The sequence below is a fragment of the Rhododendron vialii genome, chromosome 8a, assembly GCF_030253575.1.
Source record: "Rhododendron vialii isolate Sample 1 chromosome 8a, ASM3025357v1".
NCBI classification, from domain to species: Eukaryota; Viridiplantae; Streptophyta; class Magnoliopsida; order Ericales; family Ericaceae; genus Rhododendron; species Rhododendron vialii.
Window position 1 is genome coordinate 7,322,250 of NC_080564.1, and position 26,170 is coordinate 7,348,419.

At 37.4% G+C, this 26,170-nt stretch overlaps 2 protein-coding genes and 1 long non-coding RNA gene across 3 annotated transcripts; 2 read left to right on the forward strand and 1 right to left on the reverse strand.

The window, feature by feature from the left end:
* Positions 1-635: 635 nt before the first annotated feature.
* Positions 636-805, forward strand: LOC131297991 (uncharacterized). Its single transcript, XR_009190439.1, has 2 exons — positions 636-674; positions 741-805. It is a non-coding gene; the product is annotated as an uncharacterized LOC131297991 (long non-coding RNA).
* Positions 806-1,217: 412 nt separating this feature from the next.
* Positions 1,218-11,499, reverse strand: LOC131297988 (ABC transporter B family member 27). Its single transcript, XM_058323235.1, has 17 exons — positions 11,084-11,499; positions 9,957-10,031; positions 9,837-9,872; positions 9,686-9,760; positions 8,428-8,552; positions 7,487-7,586; positions 6,842-7,013; positions 6,633-6,751; positions 5,942-6,052; positions 5,516-5,660; positions 4,735-4,867; positions 4,498-4,573; positions 4,055-4,120; positions 3,823-3,930; positions 2,793-2,900; positions 2,471-2,668; positions 1,218-1,750 (listed from the first exon to the last, which is right to left on the reverse strand). The coding sequence occupies exons 1-17, from the start codon at positions 11,162-11,164 to the stop codon at positions 1,547-1,549; spliced, it is 1,932 nt and encodes a 643-aa protein (XP_058179218.1). The 5' UTR covers positions 11,165-11,499; the 3' UTR covers positions 1,218-1,546.
* Positions 11,500-16,740: 5,241 nt separating this feature from the next.
* On the forward strand, positions 16,741-24,268 carry LOC131298024 (putative receptor-like protein kinase At5g39000). Its single transcript, XM_058323288.1, has 3 exons — positions 16,741-20,614; positions 21,294-21,353; positions 23,798-24,268. Exons 1-2 carry the CDS (start codon positions 16,790-16,792, stop codon positions 21,321-21,323), a joined length of 3,855 nt encoding a protein of 1,284 aa, XP_058179271.1. The 5' UTR covers positions 16,741-16,789; the 3' UTR covers positions 21,324-21,353; positions 23,798-24,268.
* The last annotated feature ends 1,902 nt before the right edge of the window (positions 24,269-26,170 follow it).

The window sequence follows — 26,170 nt, forward strand, 5'->3', positions numbered from 1 at the left end:
GATTTCATCAGAAAATACAGGTAAGAACTAAAACTACTAAAACCTAGACACGAAGCACATCCACTAGGAGGCTCCTAAGCACATTCTGCCGAAGGCAGATCATACATAAATGCAGGGCAATGAACCTGTCTCCAATTGTAGTAGTAAAGCTCAAAGGGACGCTCAGCTCAAACCATAGCCTTAAGTACGGATGAAATTTGCTCCAAAACCAGAACTGCCGTCGACCGCACCACGGCCAGAGACTGCACCGCACCGGCGCAACCCATTTCACCGGCAAAGACGAACAACCATACTCTGGAAACGGAGAAAACCCGAACAGAAAACAAGAAAACTAACTTAGGTTTATTTGCCCATCACCACACCCTCCAGATCTGGGGGAAACCCATACTGGAAACAGAGCTAGACTGGGGAAACCAGCCGGAAGAACCGGAACAAGCCGGAGACAAAACAAAAACAAAAACCCCAAACTCACCCACAGCGTTATTGGCCCAAAGCACCACCGATGGCCGCTACCTTCCAGATCAGAGAGGACTTGGAGGAAACCCAACCCCAAAAACAGCCACTGGCTGTGACCCTTTCGCCGGTTGCACTGCACAAATCCACCACTAGGGAGGCGACATAGAACGGAGGAGTAGGGAATAGTTGATGTGCTCCAATTCTGTGCATTCACAGAGGTCTTTTTCTTGGGTGGCTTTACAGAATTCACAGAATTGGAGCACATCAATTGTGCATTCTCTGAGGTCTTTTTCTTAGGTGGCTTTACAGAATTTCTGTTCTCCTTGCTGTAACTCATTTAATTATTTTCCGCAGTTAAAGTTTAGAGACGAATATGGAACATGGAAAATCCATGGTCTAAGCCAAATGATAGGGATATCGACCCGTCTGGATGTAAAAGCGAAAATACGATTCAAGAAATTCAAGTTTGAAACTCATTTCATTAACATATAACTTAATACAGTTTAGGATCAAAAGAATTTATCTTATTGAACAATCGATGTCCTACTTCATAACTTCGAGGGAACAAGAGAACAATAGCTTGAGTGCGCCCATGTCTATCAGGAATTCTTTGGTGTGGAATCAGGATAGTAGTCAATGGATAAAGAAATAGTGGGTTGAATTTACTGTACGTCAAATAAAATCAAACCAGATTCAATCTCCTGGTCCTTGCGTAAAGGATAAAGAATTTCATGCACTTTTGTTTCTCAATCGTAAAATGCTTTTGCAAGAAACTATCTTTCATAAGAATTGTCTTTATCTAATTTCTTAAAAGAATATGATTTCCAGCGAGATCAAGCATTTCATCACATACAGCGAAAACCTAGGCCGGGAAACACATGAATGTCCCGTGGCAAATGGATTAACAGGATAACACAGCTATATTCAACTTTCCTAATTTGAGAGTGTTCTCCATTAATTTCGAAACCGAATGTTGGTTCAACAATCATCAAATCCCTCATTATGCAGGAAAAGTCAAACCACAATATGCCCAACCTTACAAGTCAATTTCTTTATCAGCAAATTGCACTTCCAAATAGTCCTTCAGGCATTATACTTCCACTTTGGGTCCTTGCAATTGCCTCCGTACCAGCGCTGTGTAAATACCATCCATTGCGAGAAGCTCGTCGTGGGTGCCGCTTTCTGCAATCTGACCATCGGATACAACGGCAACCATGTCTGCAGTTTGGACTGTTGAAAGCCTGTGAGCTATAACAAGAACAGTCCTTCCCCTCATCAGAGACTCCATAGCATCCTAATACAGCACAGGCGAAAATCGGTCAGCTAATCATGCTATTGTGGATATTCCTACGAATTCCTTTCTACCAAAACCAAAAGAGAGAGGCTAACTAAACCAGAAATTACAGTTCAAAACTAAAGACAGCTTACGCCAAGAAGTATCGTGCAGGAAAACAATACCATCAGATATTATGGATAAGTTTTTACGTAACCAAAAGAGGAATGTGCTTTCTCCGAAAAATACAGTCGATGTTGAATATCACAAGTTTCAGTTGCGTGGATATAAGTGTTTTTTTTGTAACTTAGGTGTTCGGGTCAGCTTACGTGCACCTCAACTAATCTTGGGGGCCCAATCCCACCGCCCATTTGCAAGGAGCTCAATTAAAGCCGGAGCAATTACTCTGTATGGACTGCCCCAAACAAGTTGATAGCACTTGAGACCTTAGGAGAGAGCAAAACCCTAAGGCCCAAGCCTTGACCATCAGGCACATCCCCTTGTGCAAATATAAGTGTTGATGCCCAAGGACATAGAGATCAAGTTAATAGATCTTCTTAAGTACTTTTTTTCCCACCATTTATCTGAGGTCCAATGACATTTGCAAACTAACATGGAGCTTCCTATGTGCAAAGATAGATTGTTTTAGCCGATCAAAAAAAAAAAGATAGATTGTTTTTTGCATAATTCGGTGGTAACTCTTCTAGGTCCATGAATTATTTGGAACCAGTCAAATCTCACCTGGACCAGGTATTCGCTCTCAGCATCTAGGGCGCTTGTGGCTTCATCCAGCAGCAGAACTTTTGGGTTCATCAAGAGTGCTCTGGCAATTGCTATTCTTTGTTTCTGGCCTCCAGAGAGCCTCAACCCACGTTCTCCAACAACAGTTTGATACTTTTCAGGAAATGCTGATATGAAATCATGGGCATTTGCCATTTTCTGCAATATAACAATCCAGCAACAAGAACTAGTTAATCTCCCAAATTGTAGGGCTAACTTGCTTTTGGGAGAAAAATGAAAATAATGAAAGAAAAGAGAAGGATAAATGACCCCGAAAACTTACGGCTGCATTTTCTATCTCTGCAGTGGTGGCTTTTCCATCAGATCCATAGGCTATGTTCTCCTCTATAGAGCAATTGAAAAGAGTAGGCTCCTGGCTCACTATGCTGATCTACAGTTTTCAAAAGCATGGAAGACTAACGTATTTAAAATTTCTAGACATGGAAATTAATCCATGATTATAAGGACAGATCAACAGTTTGAATGCAATGAAGAACATACCAGCCAACCCTCGTCTATTAGGCTAAAAAAGGAACTAGCAACACACTCGAGGCAACTCATTTAAGTTGGACTCTGATGAAACGAAAACACATCAAAATGGGTGGATAAGATATACTCCAGGCCTCGTAATACACATGTTCTCCCACGTCTTATGAGTCTGGAGATATGGTAAGTGTTGGATTTGTGAAGCTTGATTCGGCTTTGGATTGCTAATTCGCTGACTATACAGCGAGTATTACAGCAAGTGTTTGGTAATGTAAGCCGTAGGATATAAATATTATGTTATACGCAACCGGTGTAATTTGTACACTCTCTCTTCAATTGATAAAGAGGGCAAATTGGTGTGAGCCGTGGATCTATCCAATTACACAGCTGGGGAACCGAGTAAATATCTTTGCGTCTTTCCCGTTTGCGTACTTGACTGTTCCTCGCGCAATGTGTGTGCTGTGGTTTGGCCGATTTCTCAACAGTAAGCACCACAAAATGCTGTGTTTTTTTCTTCCTTCAAAGGAAAATGCTAACCACAGCTCATTAGGCGAGCACAGTTAGGTCTAGAAAGTGTGTGAAAAGAGTGTTGGATATGCAAGTGTGTTGGCTTGGCTGTAGTGGCATGTGAAAGTGTACAGAGATCATAATATTTTGTTGCATTATTTGTCCCTTAACATTTAACACCTCCTAGTAGGCCTTTGTTGGCAACCAGTAGTTTGAGTGAAGACAGTAAACTAGGTCTGTAAAGAACCCAAATGTAACCTACAACAGCATATTATGAAAATTGAATATGCATGTAAACGAAGATCCAGGCATTAGATTACCTTTTTGTGCAAATATTGGTGGGATATTTCCACAAGGGGAACCCCGTTTAGCAAAACTTTTCCTTTGATTGGGTCATAAAATCTCTCAATCAAGTTCGCTATAGTAGTCTGCAACAAATGTGTAAATGAATTTACAATGGTAAAGATTCCTGATAATTTAAATGCCGCCAAGAAAAGAGCTTCAGATTTCTGTGAAGGAAAAAAAACACAATTAAAATGGTAACTAAAATACCTTTCCACCACCGCTTGGACCAACGAGGGCAACTTTGGACCCGGGTCTCAGTTTTAAAGTTATTCCCTGCAATTGAAAAAATTACTGTTAGATGGATCCAAAATAGTCTGAAATCGTGCATTGTGATTGTGGTGATATTCACATATTAGGAGAATTCTAAAAGATACACATAGTAAGCTTGAGTTCATCTAGAAATTTGAGAAAGATTAATACTCAAGTCAGTTTGCAGGGGAAAATGGGATGAAGAGAAAGGAAGATTTCTAGAGAAGAACACAAATGGCATGCTAAACTCCTTAGAAGTCCACAATTCTAAATTCCACTAGTTTTTGAAGAATCTTTACTAAACCAAATAAAAGAAACCAGAACTTAAAAATAGTACGTAACTCATGTAAACCCTAGTCTGATACCAAGAAAGGTTTGCTTTGTACATCTATATTTGATACCTTGAGTATCATATGACTTGGGCGAGAAGGATAAGCAAACCAAACATCTTCCAATTCCACATCTCCATCTGGATTGCTGCATTAAATGCCGCATCATGAATGAAAGAAACTAAGATTATGTAACAGTTGGGTGCATTTAGAAACACATATATTAATTCAGAGAGAGAGAGAGAGAGAGAGAGAGAGAGAGAGAGAGAGAGAGAGAGAGAGAGAGAGAGAGAGAGAGAGAGAACTAACCCAACAGGGCATTTATCTCCTGATTCTGGCATGACTGACTGGCGATCAAGAAGCTGAAAAACTCTCCTACTTGCTCCTGCAGCTTTCATTGCTGTTGTATATAATCCTGAGAGTGACGATACAGAAGACCCAACTGCAGGTGGAAAATTTAGCACATTGAAGATCAAAGCTCCCATATTACTGCCAAATTTAGAACCAATTAACTATTTTGGATTTTAACCATTGACTTTAAATATGCACGGTCAGGAAACTCTAATTAAGAGGAAGAAATGGATCACGAGAAATTTGATTCGACTTCTCAAATGAAGCCCGCTTAACTGGATAAATACTTTTACTTCATTCAGTTCTATTTAAGACTCTCCGACAAGTAGGTTACCATGTGTTTCCCCACTCCTTGCAATCACAACTCTTACCTTTTGTACTTTATGTAACGCTGTGACCTCACCTACAACATGAACTGATTCAGCCATATCACAGAATCTTGACTCACCACACTTGACCAAACTTGCATAGATACCAGATTCCGTATGTCATCAGCAACCTCTAACATTACATTTACCATGCCTAAATTTCATATAGTTTTTGTTCAATGCTTTAAAGAGAAAATGGCCTCTTGCAGAGGTTCTATATTTCATGATTTTTTTTTCTTCTTTTAATGTTCGCTTTCAGATGGCCAAGGTTGACGAAACAAAATTTTAAATATGTTCTTTGATTTGAGTTACAACTAACCCATTTCAAAAACCATTGCAGATTTTACAGGCGTGAACACTAAAGGAGGTACCTGTGAGGCTATAAAGAATGAAGGATGTCAGAGATCCTGCAGTCAGGGCGCCCATTATAGTCAAATAAGCTCCATAGATAACCACTATGATAACTGATAAAGTAGAAGCTGCATTTAGCCCTCCAAAGAACAAACCAACTACTTTCTGCAGTCAAGAACAGTGAAAACTCATTACTTACAAAACATCTCAGTGGAAAGACAGAAGAATTAAGACTGTTTGGATCACAGATACATGGGAGGTTTATTGAGGGACGGAAAAGGTGAAGGAAAACACAAGTAGACAAGGAACTGAAGGAAGTAAGAACAAAATTATTTTATTGGTTTGCCGAACATTTGTTTGCCCTTGGTAAGTCCCTGAACAAATCCATGACCGAAACACAGCGTAAAGAAAAGGAGGGGGATTATGAATGGCATCAAGGAACTCACAGCTTGCTGAATCCCAAGTTTCAGGGTCTCATCAACTTTCTCTGAATAGCATGAAATTGCATAGGCTTCTCTGGCAAAAGATCTCACAGTTCGAATGGCCCCAAAAGATTCCTATAAAACGAATTTTTGGGCAGCAGAACGTCACCAAATGAATTCAATAGTTTAGAAGCAAATCTTCACAATATCAAATCACCAGGATGTCAAGCAACCAATAATGCTTGGATAATATATGTACCTATATACATAAACCACTGTTATCCAAAAGGAAAAAGGATGCTAAGAATCTGTGCAGAACAGTTTGTTTGAATGGTATTGATTTGATTTAGAGAAAACCGAATCAATTGGTTGGTAGGCGCTGCCTACTCACTCGGACAATGCTCTGAACACGAAGTTCGGCCCAAGTTACTTTTTCATTTGCGACGTAACACATCAATCGGACTGTAAATTGGATATTTTAAGAGATTCTAAATCCCATTGCAGAAATGGCTTCGTTACAAATGCAGTTCTCATACTAATTCAGTCTACTACAATGCAAAAAGGAACAAAAATCTGTATTAACATAAACTTAGGAGCCTACAAGCAAAAATTTGGGACCAGTTATCCTTACCATTTGCTTATCTAATAGTACTTTCTACAAGAACAAAAAATAAGGCATAAGCAAAAGAAACAAAAGAAAAAGGTAAATGCAAACCTCGGCTATTGAGGAGGATACTGCAGCTGCAGCTTGAGTTTTGTGAGAAAGTTCCCGAAGATAGCGCCCAAATTTGCGCACAGCAACTGAAATGACCGGTACAATAACCAAGGCCAACACTAAGAAGGAATGAAGAAACAATAATTAGTGTCCCCTGGATTGATATGAACATAGACCCAAAACTCTTCAATTCCAAAGCACTCACTCACATGTTAACTTCCATGACGACGAAAACATGAAGGCAACACCAATGATTGCGGTAGTTACATTTCTGAGTGCCTCAGAAAGGTTGGTCGTTGCAGCGTTTTTAATTATTTGGGTATCTTCAGAGAGCCTGCTAAGTAGCTCTCCTGTCCGAGTAACATCAAAGAAGGCTATTTCCTGTTGAACCATATTAGCAACAATTATCAACCAATCTTTCAAACATGAATCCAGACATAGGAACCAATGGAAGTACATTTCTCAAATTATGACCATGGTCTCCAACAGCTGCTGTTCCAAGTGCATCAATAATACTCTCTCCATCACATTTTGTTAGTCCATTTTCTGCGATTGTGCCTTTTTAATCGGATCAACGACATCATGCATTTTTGTGACTTTTTTCCAAAATCCCCCAAATAAATCTCATTTCGTTCTTGTAGACAAAATTTTCGAAATCATCCAAAAAAGAATAGAACATAAAACAAAGACAATATCTATCTATATCAGGAACAGTGAAAATGGACAAACAAATGGGACGGAGGAAATAGCATATCCTTGGTATCAAAATTAGAGCAGTTTACTTCGTGTTGGAGCATGTAATATCAGAAATGGCTGCAACGAATTATAAATAAGAAGGCATTTAAGACCCTCACTTGCTGGATAAGATGACTAAACAAGTCCTTCCTCACTCGAGCAACAACCCTTTCACTTGCATAAGAAAACAACCATGCCCGAATCGCTGTGCAGATAGAACTGAAAAAAAAGAATGATAAAAAAGAGAGGAAAGAAACTAAGGTTATTTGGTGCACTTGAAAGTAAATTAAACAAAAAACAAGCCGAAGGGTGCAATTCTGCAATATTATTGGACTACAGAGTAATGACAATAGTCAAGTGTTCCTGCTATATGATATTTTAGTTGATGAGTGAGGAGAATGATCTGCCTAGAAATCTGTGAAAACATATACTTTAGTCCTTTTAAATTGGGCGGAAACACCCCCCAAGTCTAACTGAAAAAGCTGAGTTGGATATGCAGGCAAAAAACGACTGCTACTATACTACATTACCTTTAAAAGCTTCTGTTATAGACCTAAGTCCTAAGTATAATACAAAGCACCACCCTGCCACCCCCCAAAAAAATTACGTGAACAAAAAAATAAATACCAACAGTAATACTAGTAATAATAACAAATAAGAAAAGAAAAAAAAGGAGAGGACTGGATGATGAAAATCAGGCAAGATGAAAAACACACACCACTGTGTAATGTATGTCGACATTGTAAATGCCATTACAACCACAAACAAGTTTTCAAAATCCCCACATCATGAAATACTCGTTATAGAAATTAAAATCAACAAATACCTCTGGCATTAATAGGTAACTAGTCAAATGCTAGAATAACAAAAAAATTCATTTTCTAATCCTATCTGATATACAACCAAGCCATTCAATTACTACAAGACAGCCAGAAATTATATCGAATCACCAATCGAGGCTCCAGTAAAGTAGGAAAATGAGATACAAGTTGTCCAATAACCGCATAAAGAAAGAAAGCAGATCAAACAAGAGAAAACAAATAGAAAAGAATCGTCATACCCAACGACAACAATCAGAAGAATATATATTATGGTGTTCTTGACAGCATCTATAGCTTCAGCTTGCTGTTCGGGTGTCCTTATGTCTCTTGATACAATGTCTATTATCATTCCACCATATTTTGGCTGCAAAAAAGAACAAAATTAAAAAATAGGCAACATAGTACCGGACAAACACCATGATACGTAGCAACAGAGGATTAAAAGCTAAATTTATATTTATATTTGAAGTTGGAGTTTGTTTCATGACCGCATATGGACTTCTCTACTTTCCTCTATTAAAAATATAAAGTAGCTCGCATGTACATGCAACTAGCCACTCTTCTCAACAAATATCACCAGAGGGGACCCTTATAAAGTAAGGGCCTGCTTATCAACTTGAGCTGTATTATTGACAAAAGAACTCATAGATGCAGAGTAAAATTCATAGTAAAAGGAACAAGCAATAACTTAAAACTCAGAGTAGCCAATCATGCACCATCCTGTATCCTGTAGTAAGCCAAATCCACAACAGTTCAGGAGATTTCTTTTTTAGAAAATGAAACCATGCAAGGGTATGGACACTCGGGTGCCTTGGATGCTAGGTTTCACCTTTAAAAAAGCAGATAAGCCACCACAGGCTTCATCATAAAAGTGCTGAATAATGGGCTTCTGTTCCTATGTCATGTTTATTTTATGGACTAGAGGATGGGATCGAACATTGGATTACAAATCGAATTGAGGCACACATTTTCTGATGTTTGGACACAACTGGCAGAGGTATCATATACCTGCTAGACAAGTATCTCACAGGAAATGGGATTTCTGACAACGAATGCTGGGCGCGTAGTTATTGGTTGTCCCAACAGGTGGGGTACTCATCCTATTGTCCCAATGTGATATATCCTCACAGTTATTTCTGCAAATCAAGCTGGTTTTAAAGCTGAGGGAAGCTATAAACTATAAAGGGCAAAGTGAGGCTTATAGGATCCCTGAGGCTCATGCCACTTACTCTAAGCTTGTTATCGTGTTTAGATGCCATCTTAGGGTGAAGATGAAGGAAGAAGGATTTTTGCATGCGAAGCCAGTCTTGGGAAGAAATCACATACCTACTTAATATGTAGTATCCATCACAAATGAAAATTCACACCAAACCTACTACAAAATTTACTGGTATTCACAATTTTTCAACCCTCGAAAGTTTCTGATAATACAATCTAACAAAATCTGAGAGGGAGAGAGGCACAAGTTCTAAGTTTCTAACACAGAAAATGGCTTACCGTGAGAATACTTGTTGTCGATGCTATCAAAAGTGCAATAGTGCCAATGATCAACTTTCCTGCATCAGGCTTCGCCTGTATGTTTAGGGCCGTTAATATTTTAATAAACCTCAGTACCTTCAAAATCGCACACAATTGATTTTCCACTTACCAGCATAAAGATTCTAGAAAATCGAACATTTGCTGCCTGAAAATTTGTCAAGAAAAGGTTAACTCCATTTCGAAACAGAATGACAATTCAGAAACTAACAACATTAAGAACAATGATAACCTGTACGGCATCCCCATGCTCAAGATCTGTCAAGGGACCATCAGAGGACCTCTCCTCCTTTCCCTTCCTCCGTCCCTAAAGGCAGGTAGGCAAATTAGCCATTCCATAATTTAATCCCACTTGAAAAGTAACTCAAGATTCTACCCCATACAAACTTACACATATACATTTTGACTTATGAACCAAAAAAACAATATCAACAAGGAAAAAAAATTAACAGTTGGAAACCAAACATAGTGAAGAATTTTTTTATTGACACTAATAAACTCATTCTAGCGGTGGAGGATCCAAAACAGTGGCAGATGCAGGATTTGTACATAGCAGGGGCCCGAACCACTGTATTCTACGTTGATAACAAAAGTATATTCCATAAGTATATTGTTACTTGCTATGTCAAAGGAAGAGACTAGATTGTGTGCACATATGTAGTTGCCACATAATTTTATTACGCGACCAAAAAATGTTTGACAGCTCCAACTTTTAACAATTTTTTTACACACGTATTTAGGAGTTTTAAGAAATTTTTCTCACCCGGCCAATCCCATAGAAATTTCCCAAATTACCCTAAAAACCTACTATAATACGTGAAAATATTTGGAGTGGTGTAGAGGCTGGACACCCCTGGCAACCCCCTCATATCCGCCCCCGATTCAGAAGTTGTTGAAATATTTGGAGACTGGCGTATAAGTTTTTTAACCATTAATACTTCGAGCAACTCCACATTCAAAATAGTCCTGGGTAGTTCATAAAACCAAACCGAGCCTCGAGTCTCCTACGTAATATTATGAACAAAAGAAATAACATCAATGACTAATACTTCATGGTATAAGATTTTCTATTACTAATACTTCATGGTATTCAAGATAAAAGTAAACAAAAGGGAAGGGGAAATCAAGAAAAATTGAACCTAGCCGGCACTTTGACTTGGGTTATTATCAGACAATTCTTGAACAGCACCAAATTCAACCAAACCCCTATTCATGTATTGCAACCATACTCAAACAGCACAATTTACAGATACCATATACGCTTATACGAAAAATATAACAAGATTAGATTCATAAACTAGAAAAAAACTAAACCCAGATTACAAAGATAAAAAAGATAAAGAATTGTAGGAGGTTTACCTCTCTATTCAACAGAGGAGCTCTTTCACTGCCATAAGACAGGGATCTAGAACCCCAATCCATGTGCTGTTTCTTACCCATCAACAAAGGAAAGAGAGAGAGGTATATAGAAGACAACTGATAGATACTACTAATTGGGTGATTAAAAATTGGTTGGTTAACCCAAGAACAAAAAACTGATGCTAACTGGGCAGTGGGTACGCAAGGCTACCGATTTATACGGGAAGGTACTACCTATCTGTACAATAATCTTGGGTTCTTGACTGGCAATTTTTCGCGGGATAATGGAATGAGAAATTAGTACGTGTCAACTGTCAAATGGGTGGTTGTTGATCGACGAATAAAGAAGGCGGAGAAATCAAAACTGGGTGGAAAGAGACAATCCAAATTTTGGGAAGGAGCAGAGCAGTGACCTATAAAAGTTTTTTGAGGAACTCGCGAAAAAGGTTCTTTTGGAAGTGGGCTCCCAACTCGAATTTTCTAATCAATTTTCAGAAAATACAAAATATGATACGGGCTCTCCAACTGTAATGTTATTTTATTATTTATTTATTTTTTTTGGCCGATATGGAACATAGGGAAAATAAGAGAAATAAAATGAGAGGGAAATGAGAAGGAAAAATTTATCATTCATGAAACTTGAAAATTTTATTTTATTTTCTCTTTGTCTTCCAACCAAACAATACAAGGGAATTTTTTAAATTTTCATTTCTTTTTCTTAAGTTCCAAACAGAGCCTAAGGCATTTTTGTTTATACGTATTCTTTCAAAATTATTTATTCAGAAAATTATAACTTTCACATTATGAAATTGCGTATTATTTGAAATGTATCACAAAGGGCAAGACGTATTATGGTATACAGTGACAGCTTATGTGGTACAGGTCTCGTAGATGGTAATAGCGTATTTATGATAGTGTGTTTTCGGTATGATGTTTCTTTAGCAATACGTCTTGTCTTATTTATAGTACTATATATAAAATGCTTTTTAATTTTTGAACTTTTTCTTATTTTGTCTTTATTCCAAATTTTTTGCGTTTGTTATTTTTGCGCCTCATTTTTTTAGTTTTCACAAGACTTTTGGGTCATCCAATAAATTACTATGACTTTCCTTTTTCTTCTTTTCCTCCTCTATTCTTTATTTGCCTAACCGCATGGCCATACTTATTTCACATAATTAAAATAAAAAATAAAAAAAAAGGTGTGCTCAGCAAAGTTGTCAAATCCGTTCCGTACCGGCCGGTACGTACCGTACCAGTGCGTAAACGGAACGCAAAAAGTCATGTTCCGTTCCGGTTGAAATACCGGCCTGTTCCGGCCAATACCGGGTGTACCGGACAATACCGGCCTGTTCCGGACATATTCCGGTGTTCCGGCCGGTACAAAATTACCCTCTTTTTTTTTTTTTACATTTTATTTATGTTTATACTTAAAATATGGTAGATATATATTAAATATATATATAAAATATTAATTGCGGTAAATTCGGAACGGTACCGGGATACAGCCCGGTACCGGTACGTACCATTCCAGTAGTGAAAACGGTACGCTGGCCGGTACGGTATTGACAACTTTGGTGCTCAGTGGTATCTTGGTCGATATTATTCTCTCTCATAAAGGAAAAATGTTCCACGCCTTTCACTGACCCATTTCTTGGAATATGCGAGTGGTCCAACCCTTGTGCATATTAGAAGTTCTTATTCTAATGCGCGTACCCTAGATTGAAGACCATAAACAAAGACAAAACCGGTGAAACCGTGGGTTTTCCGTGTGGGACCCGAGCGGACCGAGCATAATAGTGAGTTTTCGGATTGGTGACAATTTTATAGCCCAATGTTATGAGATTTTTGGGTTTATTTTGAATATTTCAAAAAAATTTGGGTAAGATTAAAAAAAAAATTACTTCCCAATTTCTCTTTTCGAGACAAATCAATAATTTATAAAAATTTGGTGCAAAACTAACAAACTCGATTTTTTATTGAATAAGGACAAAAACTTGATGGAAAAACATTTATCTTCAAGCTACAGACAAATAAGTGAAAAATACTACTAGTATAGTCAAGGCAGAGCTAGTGGGGAAGGTGTCAGCCAAACCCTAAGTTTCGAACCATAAATTAAATTATTTTTTTTACATTAAGGTAATCCGGTTAGGAATTGGAAAGACATAAAAATATCAACTAAAATTGAAAAAAAGTTTACTAATGATGACCTTAAAGACAGTTAACATTCCTCTCGTCAAGATGAACGCTGTATTGTAGGAGTAAAATTTTAACACGAATTCAGTAAAAATTAAGAGACAATAATCCATTAGGAGGGCCCTAATGCCAGGACACAATTATTTAGTGCCACGACACATTTGTTCCAATTGCCCTTTTTACCCTCAAATCAAAGACTCTCTCTCTCTCTCTCTCTCTCTCTCTCTCTTCCATGGCCCTAACGCTCTTTCCTAGCTAGGACGCTCTGAGTTCAATTCAAATCCCACCAGGCCAATATAATACTTTTCTTCACAACTGAAATCATAATGAAGAACCAAAACAAGCCGTGGAATTTACCACCTCACTCTCTCACTACACCCATGTCCACACATGAATCAAGATGTGCTGCCAAGGCCCAAGCATATATAATTCAATACAATACAAATAACAAAACACCAATGTCAAAATTCGACTGGCGTCAAGAAACTTTGTCATCATGGTCACTTCTGTTCGGCAGTCCTTATACCCCCAATTTTGGACGGGCTACCAGAAACATCTCACCTTGGCCACTTCCATTCGGCCGTCCCTAAATCCCCAAATCGCTAAGCAAAACCCAATCTTCTTGCTTCATACATTTGCTGAAATCTGACCACGGATTGCCATAACGAGACTGAACCCCCCGCCTCCCCTCTAACGCGGCCAATGATATCAAAATCTCCCTAGAAGTAAGAAGCCCCAAGTAAGAACTCCAATGTCATGTTTCCTAAGCTTTCAAATCGACTTCGACGAGTGGTCATTGATGCGAAGGACTATTGTGGTTGAATTTGAAAAATAACTAGAAGAGAGGAGATGAGGAGTGGATTTCTGGAGAGAGAAAGAGAGAAGAGTCTTGCTTTTCTTGCAAGGGTAAAAATGGTAAAATGTTATAATGCTCGTGGCATTAGAAATATCTCTCGTGGCATTAGCAGCTACCTAATCATAAAGACTGAAAAAAACAAAAAAAAAAACCACGCACTTAGAAGTTGTCCCAAATGACCCCTAACACGATTAGATTATGTATCCAGATGTGATTTGATATCCTCCACTAATTAATCTCATTAAACAATCCCTTAAACAAATACTAGAACCTAAAAACAGGTTTTCCCGTCGAGAGATGCTACATACACTACTATCCATCCACTACACTATCCACTACATATTTTGGGGTTCATCTTAGGTCCCAAAAAAATACAGAAAAATGTTCATAAATTTTAGAATAATATTTTATGGGGTCCTGTAAAAAATCCGCTCCAACAGATATCGATAAGTATTATTTCTTGATTTGTAGGGGCGAAACTGCTCAACTGTACCGTTTCGCCCCTACGAATCAAGAAATAATACTTATTGATATTTGTTGGAGCTGATTTTTTACAGTGTCTCATAATATATTATTTTAAAATTTATGAATATTTTTCTGTATTTTTTTGGAATCCAAGATAGACCCTATAAAAAATGTAGTAAATGGTATAGTGGTTGAAGATAGTGTACCTACACTTATTGTTTCCGGTTATTATAACATGGTTTTTTTACTAGTTGGGTGAGACAGGGTGGACAATAGTAATTTGTACCAATTCTCATGGTTCCTGGTCATCCATGGACTGGAGCAGTGGGTAATTCTACAGATCTACTACTACTTAATTGTGTGAAATCCACAAAAAAATATATGTTTTGAAAATCTGAACCGGTTATTTTTTTAGATCTCGATTCTTGACATACGCATTATTCATACAAAAAAAAAAAAATTATTCAATTTGAGTGGACATTGGTACTATTTTTATGAGTATGCCCGTTAGCCCTGGTATTCCCAGGTTTGTTCTTTAAAATCTTGAACTTACCCCCCACCAAAAAAAAAAAAAAATTGCAATTTTCTAGAGGGAGATGATGATGATTTTTTTTTGTTGAGAAAAATGGATCGTTTAGAGTTCTTCTTGTTAATCGATTAATTTGAATCATGCACTTATCAAAATAGTGTTTGAAATGGAGTGTATGTAGCAATCCTGATTACAGGTTTCGTCTCCAATGCTCAGGAGAGGCCACGAAGTTGACTGCTTGAAACTTTTATGAGCTCCAATGGTCTCTCTCCTTCCCCCTCATAATGCCTTACATTCATGCTTTATGGTAGAGAGAGATCAGTTCATACTCTAATGTTTCCGTTTTCATGTTTTCCATTCACTTTGTTATGGCATTTTTCACCCATTCACATTGTTACGGGTTAGAAATGCGCTTTACTCGTTTGATAGAATGCTTCAAGACCAACCCTCTGTCTTTTGGAATTTTGCCATTTCTTTCTCATACATTCATGCTTGATTGGACATTTCTTTTCCTTTTGGAATTTTAAATGTCATAATTGGAACGGAGAAAAAGAAAAGAAGAAAGAAAAATTAGGATTCAAGCATGGTCAATTTTATTTCACAAAGTCAATGACTCAATAGTATATTGTGTTTAGCATAGGGAGATATCTTCTCGATTACGTTTGGGTTATTCACCAGGTCGAGAGCCAAGTCCATTTGGGCCACCTACAAGAGAACGGTATGATATTTTTTATTTTTATTTTTGGTTTGATGGTAAGCGATGTTGGGCCAGCTTACGCGCACCTCAATTAATTTCTTTCTCGGTTCGGTCAAAGGCAGGTCATCCACCCACAAATGAACGGTGTTATTGGTCACTGGATTAGATGATTCATTGGGCTAGATACCGTGATTTGAAAATTAAAAGTCTTTTAGATGCAGACAAGATCCCAACGCGCTAAACTTGAGAAGTATGGTTAGATGGTTTTCCAGGAAATCGCCACCAGTTTAAGCTGTTTCCCTCCAAACTTTTCAAGGAAATGCACAAATGGGACTCAAATCGTATGAACTCCTTCCATTCATCCTCTTGTTGAGAAGCCTGTATTTGGCTATCGGATTTCATGTGATGGGATGACTGATAAACTGGTTCACAGTGGGGAAAAAAAGAACAAAAATTTGTCTTGTTGGATATTTTATACTCCATATTAGCGTCACAAAGCTTATGTCATGGTGATGATCTCTTCTTGTTTCTAGAGTTGGGTTTATTGACCAAGTCCATAGAGCTAAGGCGGGTTTTAGAAATCTTTTTAAAAAATAAATAATTTATTTTATATTTTTAAATTAAAAAATAATATAAATTAATTTTTTTTGCATCGTATAAAAGATCTCAATGAGATTTTTCAAATAAGATTTATAGTACATATTTTTAAATTTCAATAAATTTTTTATTTTTTAATGTAAAATTGTCTTCGTAAAAAATAAAAATTTTTTTTAGTCATGAAACGGAGCCTTAAGTCTTGATCCTGACAAGCTATCAATTTCCTGACTTCTTTAGGGTCCCCAACTGGGTGGACCCACTTTCTCTTTCCTGGAAAATTCTTGCTTGCCAGCTTAATTGACTTCAACGATATATTTAAGGAGTTAAAATACCTTCTCTCCACTGTAGGACACAAACCTCTTAGACATCATGTATCTCATAGCACATGTCTTCCTCTTCCTCTTCCTTCATCATCTCATTCCCTCTACTGCTGGTAATAGCTTACCCCATTCTGACCACCCCATTGACGATATTACAGTCAATTGTGGCTCCTTTGGCAACTCAATTGCATTGGATGGCCGCGAGTGGGTTGGAGATATCGGCTCACAAAATACTTTCAAGCGACACCCAAATGGCAAATTGATGAAGTCACTAGAAGTTCCTCAATTCCTTTCTGCTGATCCTGTCCCCTACATGTCCGCTCAAGTCTCGCGCTCTCAATTTTCCTATACGTTCCGAATCAGTCCAGGACAAAAGTTCATCCGGCTACACTTCTATCCGGCTTCATACCCAGGTTTTGAAAGGTCCAATGCCTTTTTTACTGTAAAAGCCGGAGTTTACACCCTTCTCAGAAACTTCAGTGCTTCCCTTACTGCTGATTCTCTAGGAGTGAAATATTTCTCTAAAGAATTTTGTGTCCATGTTGAAGAAAATCAACCACTTAGCATCACGTTCTCTCCATCGCCAACTACCACTTTAGATAGCGTATATGCTTTTGTCAACGGGATAGAGATCATCTCTATGCCAACTTCTCTTTACTACACCGGTGATGGTGATCTAGGTGCTCATGTTGTTGGCCACAAACACGGGTTCCACATTGATACAGGCACTGCATTTGAATTGGTTCACCGCTTAAACATTGGAGGGAACTCTATTTTATCAGTAGACGATTGGGGCATGTTCCGACGGTGGTCTGGGGACTCCAAATACTTGTTAGAATCTGGTGTTTTACCAGTTTCTACATCCATTCCAATCAAATACACAAACATCCCGGCATATGCAGCGCCACAGAAAGTTTACCAAACAGCTTGGTCAATGGATCCAAACAAGAAAATGAATAGGATGTGCAACCTTACGTGGAAATTACCATTGGATTTGGGATTCAGGTACCTGGTTAGGCTCCATTTCTGTGAGATTGATTACGAGATAAAAGAAATTGGCCAAAGAGAGTTTAGTATCTTCATGGATGGTAAGATCGCCGAGGCTTCTGCAGACCTTATCAAATGGAGTGGTGGAAATGGGGTTGCAGTGTATAAGGACTACATGGTGATTATTGATGGAGATAAAATGGAAGGAAAGCGTGACCTACTCATAGCTGTGCAACCTCTTTCCTATGAGTCAAGGACTGAACACCATACTGGTGCTGTCCTAAGTGGGTTAGAGGTGTTCAAGTTGAGCAATCCTGACAATAGTCTTGCTAGTCAGAATCCTAAGCCTGTTTCTCATGCTCCTACATCTACTACCGTGAAGCCTCTTAAATTACTGCTGGTATTTGGCAATGGAAATGCAATTGTAAGTTGTCTGATAATTTTCATAGTTTCACTGAATATTGTTGTTTACAAATTACGTGATTGGGGGGACGTCATCCAGAAAGACATATCGGCACCATCCAAGTCAGAGGAATTGTGCCGCCGTTTTTCGCTTTCTGAGATACAATTGGCGACCAACAATTTTGATGATATGTTGGAGATTGGTGATGGTGGATTTGGTAAAGTGTATAAAGGACTCATTGACAAAGGGGCCAGCACTGTTGCCGTGAAACGCTTGAAGTTGACGTCCAAGCAAGGAGCTGAGGAGTTTTGGACGGAGATCAAGATGCTTTCCAATCTCCGGCACACTCATCTTGTTACACTAATCGGATATTGTGACGAGAGTCCGGAAATGATCCTTGTCTATGAGTATATGGTTCATGGGACCCTAGCCGATCATCTCCACAAAATTACTAGAAATAGCAATGGTGGCGTTTCTCCTTTAAATTGGGAGCAGCGACTCAACATTTGCATTGGAGCCGCACGTGGGTTGGAATACCTTCATACTGGTGTCCAGCACAGAGTCATACACCGTGATGTGAAGACTTCTAACATTTTGTTGGACGAGAATTGGGTAGCCAAAATTTCAGATTTTGGGTTGTCCAAGATGGGTGGCAAATCAACAAGTCAGGCAAGCACCTACATTATCACAGACATTAAAGGTACGTTTGGGTATCTGGATGTGGAGTATTTCTTGACCCATAGACTTACCAGGAAGTCGGATGTGTATGCCTTTGGTGTGGTATTGTTCGAAGCACTATGTGGGAGGCCGGCGGTGGATAAAAGATTTGAGGGAGAGGAGCGGAGTCTAGCGCTTTGGGCCCAACAATGCATCAAAGAGGGAACATTTCCTCAAATGATTGACCCTAGTATAAAGGGACAAATTTCTCCACATTGTCTGAAGGTCTACGTAGAAGTTGCTAACAAATGCTTACATAAACGTCCAAACGAACGACCTAGAATGTCAGATATTGTGCAAAGGCTTGAATTTGCATTATCATCGCAAGATCAGAGTGCATATTCCTCTACAGATACAGAAGGGGAGCAGGAGGAGGAGGTTCAGGAGTCTAGTGCGGTTGACAACATGCCAATTGAAAAGGTTACAGAGGGGGAGGAGGAGGAACAAGAAGAAGAGGTTTTTTCTGTTAGTGGTGAAGACAAGAAGCAAATAGGTGAGATTGTCACTGTTCAGCAGCCTATAGAATATACCGTATCCATTCTTAGGACACCTTTATCCATGCCTAACAGTACAGCTGTATCCATGCCTGACAGTACCCCTAGTACGGCCAAAGAAAGAGCCAACAAGAAGTCTATATCCAAGGCAGTTCATGGTCTTGCTAAAGTAATGGATTTTCGGAGGAGAAAGATGAAAGCTAACGATTCTAGCAGTGGATCATCGTGGTGGTGGAATAGATCCAAGTCACCAACTAAGGGCTCATCCCCTCCAGAACCTCCACCAGAACTACCAGTGGTTCCCTGTCGTCATTTCTCAATCACTGAGATAAAAGAAGCAACAAACAACTTTCATCGCACCATGATAATCAGGTATGGCGGTCCAGGTGGCGAGATGTACAGAGGCTATATTGACAATGGAAAACTTCCGGTTGCCATCGAAAGGTGTACGAAAGATTCTGAGGACAATTTTCAGGAAGAGGTTGAGTTGCGCTCGAGGCTCCAACACCCCCATGTGGTTTCCTTCATCGGATACTGTAAGGAGTATGGTGAGACAATCTTTGTTTTTGAGTACATTGAGAAGGGGAACCTAAGTAATCACCTCCATGGAAGAGGAAAAGAACCTCTTCCGTGGAAAAAGCGTCTTGAGATCTGTATCGGTGCTGCACAAGGACTAAATTACCTTCATACTGGTTCCCAGAAGCCAATCACCCATGGTGACCTAAGATCAAGTAGCATTTTGTTAGATGAGAAATGGTTTGCTAAAGTTTCAGGTTTGACAGTGTCCAATATTTTGGACCCGGACGACATGACACGAACTGTTGGCACCACTATTGTGAGGAAGACCATGGGATATAGGGACCCTGAGTATCTACTAAGGGGAAACCTAACCACCAAATCTGATGTCTATTCTTTTGGCGTAGTGTTGTTGGAAGTACTTTGTGCTAAGGAACCGTTTTATTCAGGTGCACCCAAGGGTGAAGAGATTCTAGCACACTGGTTTAGGACTTGCATTCGAAGTAAAACTATGCAATTGATCGTTGATCCGTATCTGATAGGGAAAATGGCACCTAAGAGTTTCGGTAAATTTGTCATGATTGCTGAGAGGTGCTTGCTATTCAGAGGAGTTGAGAGGCCAGCTATGCAGGATGTGGTGAAGAACCTGGAGCTTGCATTGCAGCTGCAAGAGACAGCTGGGGACCATATTAAGTTTGGCAAGCCTGGTGATCCTCCAGAGGCGATCCACAAAGCTGCTGTTCGTGCTTACAATCAGGTTTTGTAATTTCGTGCATGATAGAAAGGTCGTTAGAAATTGTATTTTCAGAACATATATTAGTATTGTTACTTCAAGTGGAACAGATTAATTCTTGTACAGGTTTTTCTTTCTATGAGGGATTAACTATAATGTAAAACAGAAAGGGTTTTTTCTAGCCATACAAACCTAGCACAATTTACATTTTAGTTGATTACCTTTTAACATTTTCCCCTTTTAAGTTGATTTCATTTGAGGAGGGTTGATTAATTTTAAATCATTACCTTTTTTATTTTCCACGGTTGTATAAAACATAACATACAACCAATCTCTACCGATCCATTACTGTAATAAATGACCAAAATTCACTCAAACTCTTTTCCATAAAAGGTAGACTTTTTCTTGGAAGAGTTTGTTTAAAATCTAGACCATCCAAATACATCTTGACGGTCAGAATTATGCACATAACCAACACAGCGGTTGTGCAAGTAGCATTTTTGTTTTATTTTTTATTTTTATAGTTACTATCTCTCTAACTTTCTCTTTCTGTCCTTTCCTATCATCTTCCAATTTACAACAGCAGAAAATGTGAAATTTCAAGCCTTTTGTAACTCTGGTTTTTTTTTTTTTGTCAATGCTAAACCTTTTCGTGAGTGGTATTTTATATAATCCTAACTATGTAACTTTTGTCTTGTTTCAGGAAAAATATCTACGACAAGTGCTGAATTAGAAATATTGTTGAGGTGGATGCTATGATGACAAGGTTTTCCTTTTGTCCCCTCTAATATTGTGTTCCCCATATATTGCTAGAGAACATACCTGTGAATTTTACTTCTAAGAAACTGAAACAATACCTATTTCTTTTTAATATATAGGACAAAGTTATGGTACACAGGGTATACCGTATGTCTAAATCATGACAATTTATGATTTTTATTATGACGATTTTTGGTTTTCTAATGCATATTTTTTATGCTAGTTACGACTTCTACTTTAAAATTTACTTGTTGAACAGGTCATTAGCAGGTTATCCATAGTTAAAAAATATTGTTATTATGTAACCATAATTATTTGTACAAGAAATCATAATACTTGTACTCCAACCAAATATATGTGTACAATATCACAAATTAAATAATTCTACCCACAAATGTTATGACAACACCATAAATTGGCATTATCTTACCACAATGAGTCGTACCAAAAATTCTTTTACACGTATGATATTCCGTAACAAAATCAAAATATGTCGTACCAGAATCAACAATTGTTATACCCAAACAAAATACATGTGTAAAATACCAAAAATTCAGTAAAATAACCAAATTAATTTGTTATAACAACACCTAAAATTGTCATTTTCTTACCACAACGTGTCGTATCAAAAGAAAATATATTTAAATACTACAAATTATATAACAAACCATAATTGTTATAACAATACCATAATTTGGCATGTTCATGTCCACAACTGTCATAGCAAAGAAAATTGATTAAAATATTCCGTAACAAGACTAAAATACCACAAATTCAGTAATATAACCAAATTTGTTATGACAACACCATAAATTGACGTTTTCATACCTACAACGTGTCATATAAAAAAAATTTATCGGAATGTTCAGTTAACGATAGTTATAATTAGCAAAATACCAAACCACAAATTCAGTAATATAACCAAATTTGTTATGACAACACCATAAATTGACGTTTTCATACCCACAATGTGTCGTATAAAAAAATTCAATCAAAATGTTCAATTAACGATAGTTATAATTAGCAAAATACCATACCACAAATTCAGTAATATAACCAAATTTGTTATGACAATGCCATAAATTGACGTTTTCATACCCATAACGTGTTGTATGAAAAAAATTCAATTGGAATGTTCAGTTAACGATAGTTATAATCAACAAAATACCAAACCATAAATTCAGTAATATAACCAAATTTGTTATGACAACACCATAAATTAACGTTTTCATACCCACAACGTGTTGTATAAAAAAATTCAATCAGAATATTCAGTTAACGATAGTTATAATCGGCAAAATATCATACCATAACTAAACGTCGTTAGCGAATATATTTTTAGAATGATCGATCATAACTGTTAGAATATCAAGTCATACAATATTCAGCATTGTCACCAAAATTAGATATCGACAACTGCGTAATAAAAAAAGTTTAATATATCTAGATACAAGAATGAAGTTGATCGCTTATCATTACACCCTTAATCAGACAAAAAAAATCCTTTTACTATTGAATTCTGGTGCCGATGAAAGGGCTTTCTAAACCCTATCGAGCCAAAAAAATTACGTGGATTATTTAATCAATAAGTATAACGAAATCAATAGTTTTGATCGTCATTATGGTGTCGCGGTTGCAAGTTAACCATACATTCAATTACAACAGAGAAATTGGTTTTATATCAAGTATATTGAATGCACAATTCTAAATGTTCTTTTGGTACGACACATTGTGGTAAGAAAATGCCAATTTTTTGTGTTGTCATAATAATTATGGTTATGTTATATAATTTGCAGTATTTTACAAATGAGGGAGAGGGAGAGAGAGTCAAGGAAGAGAGAATAACCTATTACCTGCTAAGCCATTTTTTTATTTTATTAATTGATTTAATAAATGAGTGGTCCGGATTATTCACTTTTAAATCCAAGAGTTTAAAATCATGGTGCGTATGATACATCCCCTTATAAGGGATGTGTACGATAGGATGCGAGAGATCTGATCAGTTGGAGTATTTATCAACAAACACAAAAAGAAAGAGGTCTCAACGCTTAGTTTTAAAGCACATTGATGGGGTGAATTGAGTACGAAATATTATAATTTTTGAGATTTAAAAAAATTCCATTCAACTAAAAGGAGATGACACGCTTGGATTTTACTTTGCATCTAAATAAAAAGAATACATAGGTGGTCAATTGCAAGAGAAAAGAGGTTGGGTAATTTTAATTTTGATACGTTAGATTCGTTGTAAAATCAAAGGTGAAGGTGGATTATAGAGGTGATACAATTTTTAATAAGTAAAAAAAAATTCTCTATTTTTATTTTGGATAATGTTTCGAGGTGCAACTCCTTCTTTATTCTTTGAGTAATGCTAATGAACCAAACTTTTCATTGTTGTTATGTTTTCCCTACTGTGATCGGTTGCTAAATGTATGTTTTCTTTGGCACACTAGATTTTCAAATGATGTGGTTGAAGATGGAGCTGTGAAGGAATGCTTCGAGTATCTTGAAATTTCTCTGGGAAGGATAATGAAGAGGATTTTCTTATGCCAATGGCCTTAATCAATTTTTTTTGCTTCGTCTTTTGCTTGGTTAGTTGTTGGGCGAACACTATTATACATGGGTATGATCTGAGTACCGGTTGATCAATATTCACAGGTACGAGAATTTGATTAGAAATTTTATTTAATTATACATTTATGTCATTTTTCAGTTACGGGTTGTTTAGTTCAGAGATATACCAAATTAAATGTACTTATTGAACTTAAGATAGCTTTTGTTGTGATTGGTTGTTGTAAGCTGTTGTACGGTTTTTAAGTAAGTTCATTCATGTACTGAAATTGCTAGATAGATCCAGTTTGAAAATTATTCAAAAACGACTTTCTTCGAGAAGCTGGGTCGTTGGTGGCATGGTCAATGGTAAAAAAAAAAGGGGTAATCCAACTTAGTTGCATGCAAAACGTGTTGCGTCGTGCCCTTCAGACACGGACAATTGCTAGTATTACAATAGAACTGAACTGATCAATGATCAGTCCAGTAATAGAATTTAGTTCTCTGACAGCTGTTATTGTGAGGATTTCTGCTTAAACTGGCCACCCAAAACAAACTAGGATAGTATTAGGGTAGAAGAATGAAATTTCCATAATTGGATTTCCTAATAGGTACTGTTACTCACATCCCACTTTTTTATTTTTTAGTATTTTTTTTATTGTTCCTTGTGTTTCTTTTTCGTTTGGTGTGACATTGCAAGTGTAGGAAAATTCAGGACGAGAAGAGAATGAAGGATGAGATGTTAAAATGGGATTGTGAATCACATTTTCATAATAGAACTGCAATGAAGGATTTACACTTGAGCATTAGATTATGAACATTCCGATAGGAGGTGTCATTTGGAATACCATTCGCAACAGGCTTAATTCTGAATACTACGGGTGAAATGGCATTCTGCGACAAATTGATGAATTTTGGATTTCCTTGCCAAATTGATGACGAATTTTAAATTTCCTCGCCAAATGGTACATCCTATGGACAAATTTTGGATTTTCTCACCAAATTGACTATTGGACCTTGGACATGCTACGATGCCCGGGACAAAGGGTTGCGATCCTGTGAGGGTTAGCTAACCCAAGTCAACTAAAGCAAAACACTTGGCCATTTCTAATTTAGAATCCTTAACCTTTGCCATGCCTCAATACTGGTGTTGTCTTGGCCAAGAGGAATGAAGCTTGTTTAAATTTTCAAGAGAAAAAGAAGCAGAAGAGAGATGAAAACTTAAATGAAATCAGACTATACCTATACTTGTGCTCTGTTCTCTTCCTAATTGTGCCAAATCCGCCATAAATACATGCACATCGGCTTCCACTAACGCTAATATTAGCTCTGAGACTCTGAGTGTAGTGTTGCAGCCACCATTGCTGAATGCATGAGGAATGAAGCATAAGAGCTAGCTGTTATACGGAATCAGAGGTGAGCATAATGGTTCTGGCTAGGAACGGATCTCGTAAAATTTCTTATGGGGCTCTAAATCCGGAGAAATTGGTGTGTAATGCCATGATATTTGGATGGGATAGTATGAATCAACAAAGACAATAGACCTTGTACAATATTGTATAGTTGATGCAAATGCAGCCCCGGTCAAAGTATTTTGCCCAAAACTTTCACCTTTGTGTTAACCTAACAAGTTGATTTAGAACTATTTTCTCAATCCGAACATGACTTGTTAACTCACTGTGTTCTACAATTGCAACCTACAACAGTAACAATGCTAACAATGGTGATATTGGAACATTACGTCTCCCACGCAGAAAAAATAGAAATCAGGTATTTTCTCTGACAGTGTATGTGACCCTACGCTTGTTTGGAAGCTATGGATGAGAAGAGAAAAGAAGGGGGGAAAATACTCCTAGTTAGTGTATTGTTATTTGTTTTGTTTGGTTTTTAAAAACAAAAAAAAAATTAAAAAGAAAATTGTAGGAGTGGGGAAGAAAACAGGAAGGAAACAAAAGAGAATTCCCACATACTACACGCGAGTTACTAATTTCCAAAGACAACCTTAACACCCAAAAAGTAGAAGTGGACATGTCTTGAAAAATAAAATAAATTCATATAATTGAGCTAAAAATAAATATTTTTATGGATAATTTTATACATTACATATTAGTTTGATCAAATGTGAACTAAAAAAGGAGTAAAAATTTAGCGAAAAGTAAGACTTTTTAACATGATAACACGACCTGAAAATGACACGATCCGAACATGACACAACAGATTTGATGAGTTAAAAATGTTGTGTGATTTCATATATAGGATTTTGATATATAGTCC

Excerpts from the sequence above, each read along its gene's own strand:
- LOC131297988 (XM_058323235.1), bottom strand. The coding sequence starts at position 11,164 with ATGGGTAAGAAACAGCACATGGATTGGGGTTCTAGATCCCTGTCTTAT. Across the intron at positions 8,553-9,685 it reads CGACAACAAGTATTCTCACG|CCAAAATATGGTGGAATGAT; the intron begins GTAAGCCATTTT and ends TCTTTTTTGCAG. Across the intron at positions 6,752-6,841 it reads GTCGTCATGGAAGTTAACAT|TGTTGGCCTTGGTTATTGTA; the intron begins GTGAGTGAGTGC and ends ATTCCTTCTTAG.
- LOC131298024 (XM_058323288.1), top strand. The coding sequence starts at position 16,790 with ATGTATCTCATAGCACATGTCTTCCTCTTCCTCTTCCTTCATCATCTC. Across the intron at positions 20,615-21,293 it reads CTGTTCGTGCTTACAATCAG|GAAAAATATCTACGACAAGT; the intron begins GTTTTGTAATTT and ends GTCTTGTTTCAG.